An 11,959-nucleotide genomic window follows, 5' to 3' on the forward strand; every position below is an offset into this window, starting at 1 on the left:
TGGGTATCACTTTGATAATGGTTAGTCACTAACTGAAGATTGAACACTTTTCAAGACAACTTTTCAAGGCTGCCTTGAAGCAACAAAGGCAATTGATAATCGTAGGAAAAGCCCTTATCTCTAGGCAGTTATTGAGATAGAAATAAGCTTTTGAATTCAAGAATCTCAACTGCTTTGCCCTTGGAGTCACCTGCTGGTTTCACTGGATTCTGAACCAATTCCAAGCTTATTAATGTTTTCTCTTAGAGGAAAAGGCTTAGGTGGCGTTTCTAGGAATGGAAAAGGACTTAAGTGGGGTTTACTGGAAAAGAAGACCAAAGGTGAAATTCTGGTTAGAGCAGTTGTGAAGTGATAAGGGAGCAACATTCTATCTGAGCCAGTTTCTCCATGGTGTTAAATACGTTCATTTTCCCAGACAATTCTGTTACCCTATTAACCTGGTACCTATCAAACTATGCCACGTTTGCTTAAATATGCTTTTATGCTCTCCTCCCCTCTCATGCAGTGAAGATTTTTTTTTTTGGAGTTAGAACATACTACCTCTCCAGTATATTTCCCAGAATGTCTGGACTAAATGTCTCAATCATTTTTTTCTTCTCAGTTGTAACTCTTTGTGAATTTGCTAGGCGATTCTTCAAGAGAATTTTTCCATCTAAGGTGTATTTTTGTCTTGCTGGTGAATTAGCCAATTCCTTCCAGATATGTGCTTGCTACCTTGAACTGAAGATGCTAAGGGAGATTGGCCCATGGGGTGGTGGCTTTGGCCCAGATGTGAGCCTGACTCTCTTCTTCGTTGTCTTCTTAGCTCATGGTGCTTCTTTTGATGGAACTGCTGCCAACCCTGTATCCTCACTTCAGGAATTTCTAGCTTTGGATTGTTCTCTTGCAGGCAGCATTGTTAAAATTTTGGCTCAGTTTCTAGGGATGGAAGCAGCTTGTGCTTTTACCAAGAAGTATTGGTCCAAGGAATTTACTCACTTCCATATGATCCAGAACTTAATGGCCCAGGATTGCAGCTCATCTCTCAATAGCTCTATCTCCCAGGGCATTTTTGTAGAAGCCATGGGTTCCTTTCTTTTACAGTTAATTATTCTCAAGCTTCACACCTGCTCTCCAATGTACAGAGTTCCTATTGTGGCGCTCAGTATCACTGCCTTGACCCATACAGGTAAGGATTGCTATCCAATCTTGCCTTGATGTACCTTAAGAAACTAAAACAACTATTTAATACTTGCAGTGCTTTTACATACCTATGGCATGCAATTCAATATGTTTAAATGCTTACATTCTATTTACATCAGCATGATTATTATAACCTGCCTTTCCTACTTCAGAAGTGATGAAAAATGGAAACAAATCTTGAATCATTCACTAGAAACTATTTTTTTTTACTATAATGATCTTAATGAAAAAAGTATATTCTCCCAAATTAGACTCTTAAGGTTTCATATAAATAAAGTATTGCTGGTTTTGGTCCTCTGGCAAAACAAAACAAAAAATCCAGAACTACTTCCGTTAAAGACAGACTGTAAGAGTCTGATAGGAACAAAGCATTAAATAATCGCTTTTTTGTTCAGTTTATCAATTTTCATTGTATTTGACATTGTTATCAAAGAGGTGCAAACATTGAATCATCTCCTGGCTGCTAATAGCTGCCAGCTGTGATGATTCTGCTTTCAGATTTAGTATAAACCTTTTGTCATCTAGTTTTTCTATTTACATTGCTGCTGTCCAGATCTGCCTTAGAAAGTTCAAATCTTTGGTAAGACTGAATATTCTGCATTTATTCAATTATGTATTAAATTTCTTTGATTAAATTTTCAGTTCAGACTTTTCAGCTCTCTATTATAACTATAAATCTCTTCTTGGATCCTTGGTGGTGACCTTGTCATGCCATTTTAGATACTTGTTTAGTTATCTTCAGTGGGGTATCGAAGTCCAATTTTCCCCAAACTGATGCCCTCCAGTGACTATGGTTACTGCCTCTCCTGAAGTAAATTCTGGGAACTGAAGCTCTAGCACAAGGATGGTCTAAATGTTCACGATGCTAAATTTATATTGCCTTGATTGCATCTTGAATAAATAATAATGATCAGCAATTGCAAGATACAGAATGAATCAGCAATGTGCAAGTAAACATCTTTTCAAAAGCAGAGCTGTTATTTCATAGACTAGAACAGTATGATGGGATATATGTTTATCTAGGGTCAAACACCTTAATACAATCTCTAGGATTGTAGGATAGCACAGATACAGTATACTGGCACAATGTACTTAATATACTGAGTTAAAAGACCTTTAAACAATAGCGTAATCTTAAATTCTTGATTACGAGGTTGATGGGAGATGTCTGTAACTCTTAAATGAAGAGTGTGAGATTCTGTTTGTATTTGCACTACTGAGTGTTACTGTATTGTGTTTTATTTGCTTGTGTATGGTTATTCTTACATTAATATTCTACTTTTCAGTTAAAGATATTTATTTTGGTATTCTTTGCTTAATAATTTTTTAAAGCTTTTAGCTCACTGGTGTGCTTTCTAATTTATTAATCTGCCCACAGTTTAGTGTGGCAAAACAAATGGGGAAGAGTACTAGTGACTACTTGCATTGGCTAAGATGACAAATCATTGGATCCAGCAACAGTTCTAGGAATCAGGTATAAAATATTGGTAGTCAGCAGCTGAAAAGCGTCCACCTAGACAGAGTAAGCACAGATTTTTCTCTAGACTTATATTTTTACAAAATGCCTCCTGTTTCATTTTAAACCTCTCTTGAAGTCTGATATGTTGCAAAATTTTATATCCCTTGCCTGATAATCATAAAGTTGGAAAAATTGTATTGCAAAGTGAAGGTAGTCAGGGCATTCTCAAAGATGATTAAGAAGTCAACATGGCAGAGCTGCATGCAAATGTCTATAGGAATCTAGCCAGATTCCAGCATCAATTAAATGTTGGAAACACATAGGAGAACATGCAGCAACCTGTGTTTAAGCCAAGTGTAAGAGATGAGCAGGTTGAGCCCAAAGGTAGGTTCAAACCGAGCTGCTGTGCTCCCACCAGAGACTCATGTCGTCTACTATTATTACTACTACTATTACTACTACTACTACTACTGCTGCTGCTGCTGCTGCTGCTACACACACATGCACACACACACACACCTGATGGCCCTTATCTAGGGCCCTTATCTTGATTATTAGTAGATCAGATTCTTGTGTATAGGTATCTAATAAACATGTAGTGCTCCTGTTCCTGGATACTTGCACCTGACACTAAGTGGCTCATGACTCCTATAATTTTTGTATTGCATCTGGAAAATAATTGTTGCTGTAAATTTTTGTGTGATGTGCAGTACAGTATTTGTGTGACTCTGAACAAGGTGGAAGTGAGTCTTAATTGTTTAGCATATAGAACATCACTGAATTAGGAAAACAAGTCAGGTGAGATAGTTCTTAGATGAGTATTTTATTTCACATAACATTTGGCAGCTTTTATAAATATAGATTAAAAGGTTGCTTTCCAGCTACCTGAAAATATTTTATTAAACTTATAGCTCAGTTGTATGCAATCAGAAGTATTTGCTTCTAATCACTTTCCTGGTAGATATGTGAAATAAGATGACATTTGTGCTAATCAACTGAGTATTGGGATGTTGCTCTTTGAGGGGGGGGTTTATGTGAGTATCCATTGTATTGTTGAATTATTATAATACAATACAATACAATAGTAGAGTTGGAAGGGACCTTGGAGGTCTTCTAGTATTCTAGTATTGCCAGACTCTGTTTCAGACTCTGAAGTAAAAGTAAAAAAACAGAGTCTGGTTGAGACTCTGAAGTAAAATGGGAATCCCAAATAAGAGCAGAGGTGTTAAAATCTCTCACACCTAGATCAGTGCTTCCTAACCTCAGCAATTTTAATATGTGTGGACTTCAATTGCTGGAATGTTTACTGGGGAATTCTGGAGTACATACATTTTAAAGCTGTTGAGGTCGAGAAATGATGCTCTAGATTGACCTACTGTTCCAAGATGCTATTCGTTTCCAAAAAAAAAAACACCACACACACACACACACACATGAAAGCAGAAAATATTCAGTAGTTAGGGCGGAGTCCTCCTGTCTTTTAATTTTTGTTCCAATTTGAACATATTGAATCTGATTAACTGGGACACATGTTCCTGCATGCACCAGACTAAGAATAGATGGATTAAACTGTTTGCTTTTCCTCTGCTGCAGCTGCACCTGTCACAGGTGCCTTTTTTAACCCCGCCTTGGCCTCTGCTATGACCTTTTCCTGCTCAGGAAACAGTTTACTGGAGTATATGCAAGTTTATTGGCTGGCACCCATCTCAGGTGAGGCTCTTCCCAAAGACTTCAGGAATTGTAGCAGTTCTTGTAACTGAATATTTGAATTCATTCGAAGGAACTATAATGTTCAAACCAAATACAGGTAACCTTCACTCAATGTCACTTGTTCCATGAATATTCAAACTTACAATAGCTCTAAATGAGTGGTACTTACAACAGGTCCTCAAAGTTCTGGCTGTTGCAGCATTCTGTGCTCGTGTGATCACTATTTGCTACCCTTATTTCCAGCTTCCAACAAGCAAAGTCAGTGGAGAAGCCGGTGGTGAAATTGTGCCCTGCCTGTTATACTGCCCAACCAAGTGGCCTTCCTTCTTTCCACCAGCATGACTACCTGGGACCATGTTGCATTTTATCCCCTTCTTGTAGTGGTAGAGCTACGCCTTTCCTCTCTATTCTTGTTTTCCTGCATCAAAGCAGCTTGAAAGTAGAACAGAACAAACTACAACATCCCTGACCTTGCCCTTCTCCTTTCAGTGTTATGCCCTGTACTGGGCTTCCTGAAAGCTGAGACTGGCTTTCCAGATCACCAGGGTGGCTCACTTTATATCTGCATCTTCCACTGTGCTATTTCTTCTGCTATTTTAGAGCTGAATCCTCAACCCCACACAGTGTTACTGGCTAGGGGGATTTGCAGAGAATATCTCCTGGCTCCGGGATTCTAGGCAGCCAAGATAAGTTTCCAATTCCATTCCTTCCCCTCTGTCTCTTTGGCTACCAGTTCAGCTCCAGACATGCCTTGCCCAGCACTCAGCAGGCATGTCTAAATTGGTTCCAGCCCTCCTACGGTTCCCCCTCTTCCTCTTGCTGCCAATCAACGCTAACTTGCTACACCATCACAATAAGACGTGATGGTGGTGAGAGGATGCAGTGATAAGTGGCTGATTTCCTAAATATTTTGTGAGTGTCCAGCCGGTAAATGGTAAGAGTTGTGCTTAATAACTGTCTGAGATTCGCTTAATGACCAAAAACATGTTGGTTCATGAAAACAAATTATTCACCTACCTAGGAAAGCTTATATAGGTTAACAAAGAAAATAATAATTTTAATTAACTGGGAAGCAGAAAGTAGTTCCATTTTCCCTTATGGAAATAAATTTGCATATGTTTTAATAACAAAAATATGGAGAAAATTCTGAATCAAAATAAGATATCATTAAGACAAATCAAAATTATTGCGGTACTGCCAATAGTTGGAAGCCAGTCCTGGATTATTTGAAAGTAGTGCATTAAACAAGTTTAATTGCAACCATCCAGAAGTTTAATTCTGTCCTCCTATAGCAGCATATCTTGTGAAAGGTGAAACTTAAGCCTCTAATAGAAATGCATAGTTATGGGACAGTCACAATTATCAACATTAAAGGAAAACTTACTGCAGGGATCCTTGCCAGATTGGGGACACACACATTCACTCATAGAATGATCTATTCTCCATGTCCTGGTCACCATCACATTTTTTTTCATTGATAATGCAGAAACTTGCTAATTAAATAGTAGTAGTAGTATTCTGTTTACACAATCCTTTTGAATACTGTTGCTTCTTAATTGTTAAAATACTGTTAAAGGAAGACTTTCAAATGTATAATCAAAACAACACATACAGATATTTTTTTTAAAGTGGAAATGGCAAATAAAAAAATCCCTTTTTCTTTCTTGAGTTTTTGTGGGCTTGCTCTTCTTTTGTTCCAGTGTGAGAAAAATCCTTGAAGCCTGGTTAACCATGCAGATTTTTTCCCCTTAGCTTTTTTTCCCCAATAAATCGTTTGGAGTTTCAGCAGAATCTGTGTTGGGGACTGTATAAGTTTGCATAAAGAAAAAAGTTGCATTCCCTGGCTGAATAGTTTTATATTTTTTCCCAAAGCTGGCTTAAAACACATTACTGTTTGTGAAAAAAATACTCTACTTCCCACTCTGTGTGTAGAAGCAGACAGAGCTGGCACCTGAATCTTATTTCAACAATGATGCTAGGATGGTATCTTTCATTCTATGAACAGCAGACTAGGTTCAGTTATCTTCTGGTTCATCATTCAGCACGTCACTGTTCTGAACCTGTGCCATCTGCTGGTCTTGATTCCTATTCATTCTTGCCTCAAAAAGAGAAAAAAAGATACTTTTCTGACATAAATCACAGCAAATCAAATAAGACGAAAATTTCCTGTTGCTGTTTTTCCCCCTGCAGGAATGCTGTTCGCCCTCTTTGTATATCAAGGAAATATTCCACGCTTCTTCCAGACAAACCTGCTTTATAGTCAAAAGAAAAAATACAGAATATTTAAAGGGAAAGTAACGTCAAATTATGTTGTTGAAGAGAGGCAGACAAAAACAGAGAAGAACAGCAATTCTGGACTGATTAACTGAACAGAGCAAAAGGGATTAACACTGCTGGATGGGAGGCAAAAGCTACTTTTCTGTGTAAATGGCAAAATGAGGCTGAGAAAGAGCAGTTCACATGATAGTTCCCAAAACTTTGACCTTCAAATTTGGCAAATTTCAATTCTCATAATTTCTAGCCAGCATGAAATGTGTACTATGACTTTTAATTGTGGGAGTTCTAGCCCAACATATTAACCAGCAGAAAGTTGATGAAGAGTGTACTATTAGATGCACGAAATAACAGCATTTCATCAATTGTTACAAAGGCATGCATTCATTATCCAAATAGGACTTTAATGCTATATGTTCAGGAAGAAAGTAGCTATTGCTAGGTAGCGGGGGTGTTCTTCAAACTATGGTATGCTTTTTAACAGATAAATATCTTTTATTTGCCATGGTATGGCATAGGCCATAGGGTATGGCTTGAAATAAATAGTGAAATTTTAACGCGTATGCTAATGTATTAATAAATGTTTCATGTGGAATTGCACTTGTGATTTCCTATGAAAAAGTAAAATGTTACATGAGATAAAATGTTATATGGCCCTTCTTTTCAGGCTCTTCTTGAAATTTAATTAATGCAAGCAGCAATCTGGGTTTCTTTAATGTACTTACCCCTTTCTGATGGTCACAATCATGTGGATATCATTTCTCATTTCTTATTAGGCACATTTCTGATATGTGCATAATAAGCATATAGAATACAATTGTGCTATATTCTCCAAGGTTCTCTTTTAGTGATGTATGAAATATCCTTAGTCAAATGTTGATAGGAGCAAACAATACAGTGATAAAAGACATGGAGCTGAGTAATAGAGTAATAGAATGGCATTCTTTTCAAAGAATTTTGCTTCCCCATTGAGTTACCTTGGCAGAACGCTGCAAAAGGCGAATCACATGACCGCAGGACACTGCAATCATCACAAATCTAAGTCAGCTGCAAAGCATATGAATTCTAATCATGTGACCATGGGGAGATGCTGCAATGCTCCTAAGTGTGAAAATGTCACTTTTTTCAGTGCCATTATAACTTCAGTCATTGAGTGAACTGTTGTAAGTCAGGGATTACCTGTAAATGTTTTAAATAAATAAATACAAACTGAACTAAAATATGGCTGCTCTAATGCTTATTGTTTAGTTTCAACTACCTTGGTATGCATTTTGAATGGGAAGTGATAAACAGCATAAACATAAAACAGTGCCAAGCAGAAGAGAACAAAAGAGCCAACCTGAAGTTTTTAATTTCTATCTGGGTCCCAGGAAGAATCTGTTGATTTGAAGGTTTCTCTCAAAAGCTCCTTTGACACTTAATTATTGTATTTGGTGCCAACGGAAACAGGTTTATTGCAGGTTAAGAAGATACGATTGAGAAAGGCGTCAGAGATTCTGATAGACTTTGAATGCTCAAAGGACTTGCATTATTTTACCCATTTGATTAAAAAGAATTATAACTGACTGTTCTGAAATGTGATAACAATCCTTTCTGCCTGTTCCACACACCAGTCTTAAACAATTTCTCTCATTTTCATAGATCTAAATTGTAAGTTAAATAGTAATTCTGTGTTTGTAAATGCCTATCACAAGGCCTATAGAGTATAGAAACTGCAGTTAAGGTCAAATAAACATGCAGGACTGTATTGATGTGTCATGCATAACAATATCATTGGGTGGCTGGATGAATTTATTGTGCAAATGAAATTTATAAATGAATACATATATATGGAAGTTAATAAGAAGTTAATAGGAAGTATTAGATATGTTTGCCACCTTGAGTTGACCAAATATATATTAAAAGGTGAGATAAAAATCTAATAATGACATCATCATCATCAACAACAACAACAATATATAGGAAAACATATAAAATAAATCCAGACTACTGAATTTCATTTACTTTTATTACTATTATGGACATAAATACAAATGCTTGCTTTTGAAATTGGCATAGATTGCCTTAGATCAGAATTTCCCAGTCAGCCATACTGGGAATTGAGGTCCACACATCTTAAAATTGCCAAGGTTGGGAAACCCTGCCTTAGATATAAATACATACATAACTTGCCATAACTGCCAGCAACAAATTATCTATGTTACCACTATTCCTGTTTTCTACTTCTTCCTCTTCTCTATATGAGACTTGTATATATGTAGGTAATTATGGAAGAATTTGTATGGATTCATTTTTGTGTATTTTTCCTTCAAATGATCTTGAGAATCAGTTGAGATATTATGTCTATAGTCCCAAAATACCATTCAAAGGATAATGTAGTTCTTGGTCCAACAAAACATTCAGCCTATAATCTTTTCATAACCTTTTGGAAAATGGACACTTCCCATTTTAAGCCCAAGGTTGAAAATGGCAGGTGAGATCCTGCCAAAACGTTGCAAAGACAATCTCAATCTTACACGGGAAAAGACCCGAATACAACAAAACCAGCATATATATCTATATCTATATCTATATCTATATCTATATCTATATCTATATCTATATCTATATCTATATCTATGTATCTGTGTGTGTGTGTGTGTGTGTGTTGTATTTGTGCTGATAAATAAATAAAGGGAGACTAGTATGGATCCATTTCAAGCTATTTAGCTCTCATCAGCTAGCCATATCCTTACTGGGATTTGAACCTGGGATGTGTTACATATTAGGCAGATTTGTTAGCCACTACACCACAGGCTCTCCTCCTTTATCAGCTAAGCCAGGGAAATAGGTATGTATTTGTGTTACAACACATAAAGGAGGAGAGCCTGTGGTGTAGTGGCTAATATGTAACACATCCCAGGTTCAAATCCCAGTAAGGCTATGGCTGGCTGATGAGAGCTAAATAGCTTGAAATGGATCCATACTAGTCTCCCTTTATTTATTTATCAGCACAAATACAACACAAATATAAAAAGGTAACATTAAAAATAAAAATATGGGTTTCTGCCTGGATGGTTTTCTGTGATGAGCCAAAGGACAGAAAGAGGGAGGAGTGAGCTCCCTCCCATATTTGGGCATAACGGGTTGTAACACAAATACATACAGATAGATAGATAGATAGATAGATAGATAGATAGATAGATAGATGATAGATAGATAGATAGATAGATAGATGATAGATAGATAGATATAGATATAGATATAGATATAGATATAGATATAGATATAGATAGATATAGATATAGATATAGATATAGATGATATAGATATAGATATAGATATAGATATAGATAGATGATAGATGATAGATGATATATATATATATATATACATATAGATATAGATATATATATAGATATAGATATAGATATATGGATATATGGATATATGGATATATGGATATATGGATATATGGATATATGGATATATAGATATATAGATATATAGATATATAGATATATAGATGATATATAGATATATAGATATATAGATATATAGATATATATATGCTGGTTTTGTTGTATTCGGTCTTTTCCCGTGTAAGGTTGAGATTGTCTTTGCAACGTTTCGGCAGGATCTCACCTGCCATCTTCAAGCTGTGGGCTTAAAATGTGATCGGAGCTGCCGTCTTTCTGTAAGTCTTGGTGGGAGGGGATGGGGTGCTGGCTTTGTTTCAGTAAGTGGAATGATTGGTTGTGTGGTTGTATCATGATTGGTAGATTGGTGCTGATTGGTGCAGGCTGTGTGTGCATTGTTGTTTTGTATTTTAACGGCTTGGGTGGTGGGTGGTGTTCGTTTGTTGGCTAGGGCTGGTTTCCAGATGTTTAGTAGGCGGGAGGTATCATCACGTTTGTTCATGTTGTGGGGGTGTTTCTCTATTTCGATGGCTTCCATGATTATTCTCTTGTGGAGGTGTTCTGTTTTGGAGATTAACCTGGCTCCTTCAAAGTTGATTTCATGTCCTGTAGCTTTAAGGTGCTGGAAAAGGGAGGAAGTTTTTTCTTTTTTTCTTACTGCGTTCTTGTGTTCTGTGATGCGTGCATTTATCCTTCTGTTTGTTTGTCCTATGTATATTGCTGGGCAGATTTTGCATGGTATTTTGTAGACTCCTTGGTTTTCTAGCTGGATTTTGTCTTTGGGGTTTCTTAAGATGTTGGCTATTTTTTGGTCAGTGGTGAAGACTGTCCTGATATTGTGCTTGTGGAGAATTTTGCTGATTTTATCTGTGGTGCCTTTGATATAAGGGAGGAGGGCGATGCCATTGTCCTGTTCTGTGTCTTGGTTTTTTGGGGGAGTCTCTTTTTGGATTAGGTTGGTGATTGTTTTTCTTTGGAATCCATTGGAGATTAATACATTTGTGAGTTTGTGTAATTCAGTTTTCAGGTGGTCTTTTTCGGCTAGGCATTTGGTTCTGGAAATGAGGGTCTTGGCTACAGAGTTGATCTGTGCAGGGTGGTGATGGGATTGTGTATTTAAGTAGCGGTTGGTGTGTGTTTTTTTCTGGTAGATGGTGTGTCCTAGGGAGCCATTAGGTTTTTTGTAGATTAGGACATCCAGAAAGGGAAGTTGGTTGTTTGCTTCTATTTCCATGGTGAATTGTATTTTGGGGTGTAGGCTGTTGAGATGTGTGAGGAAGTTGTCCAGTTTTTCTTTTCCGTGTGGCCAAATCACGAAAGTGTCATCAACATATCTAAGCCAGAGTTTGGATTTGTGTTCAGATTTGTCTAAGGCGTTGGTTTCAAAATTGGAAGATATTAATCTGAAACCAAAAATAGATGAGATGTTTGCATCTTCCTCATGGTCACCTAAGGAGGCTGCATTCCAAGTTCAAATACAGAGAATCAGAATCCTGAAGATTCAGTAAACTATACTTTACTATCTCTAAGACTACCTCCAAGGTGTTCTTTTTTCTCATCACCAAGATAGAATAAATGTAAGTTAATAAGAAAAGTGTTGCCTCTATGGCAAATTATCCCCTTCCTTCACTTTCAGAAGGAAGCTGGCAAAGTGGCTACCCTAACGTGAAGGAAATGATGGCTTCTGTTGCAAGGTATGGCAATTGTTCCTTTCAATTTTCTTGTATAGGAATGGAAATCCTGACTTCAACATTAATAGTTCCAAGCAAGAAGAAACAAACTAAGAAAACCTTTGGTTACTACATGAGGAACTATTGTCTCAGAGAGAACAGGCATTAGATAAAGTACCTGAAATAAATAAATAAATAAAACAGTTGCTAGTATGTCTGATGAAAGCTACATTCTGATAGCGGAAAAATGGACAATACACTTAATG

At 36.9% G+C, this 11,959-nt stretch overlaps 1 protein-coding gene across 1 annotated transcript; it reads left to right on the top strand.

Moving 5' to 3' along the window:
* The first annotated feature begins 457 nt into the window (after positions 1-457).
* LOC309392799 (aquaporin-12-like) lies at positions 458-7,845 on the top strand. The gene is made up of 3 exons (XM_081954265.1): positions 458-1,168; positions 4,235-4,351; positions 6,542-7,845. The coding sequence occupies exons 1-3, from the start codon at positions 562-564 to the stop codon at positions 6,718-6,720; spliced, it is 903 nt and encodes a 300-aa protein (XP_081810391.1). The 5' UTR covers positions 458-561; the 3' UTR covers positions 6,721-7,845.
* Positions 7,846-11,959: the final 4,114 nt, after the last annotated feature.

The sequence above is a fragment of the Natrix helvetica genome (genome assembly GCF_964273705.1).
Source record: "Natrix helvetica genome assembly, chromosome: 5".
Lineage (NCBI taxonomy): Eukaryota > Metazoa > Chordata > Lepidosauria > Squamata > Natricidae > Natrix > Natrix helvetica.

What these genes read in the sequence shown, in the direction of transcription:
- LOC309392799 (XM_081954265.1), top strand. Translation starts at nt 562, where the DNA reads ATGTCTGGACTAAATGTCTCAATCATTTTTTTCTTCTCAGTTGTAACT. An exon ending in CACTGCCTTGACCCATACAG is followed by an intron (nt 1,169 to 4,234) that starts GTAAGGATTGCT and finishes CCTCTGCTGCAG; the next exon opens with CTGCACCTGTCACAGGTGCC. An exon ending in TTGGCTGGCACCCATCTCAG is followed by an intron (nt 4,352 to 6,541) that starts GTGAGGCTCTTC and finishes TTCCCCCTGCAG; the next exon opens with GAATGCTGTTCGCCCTCTTT.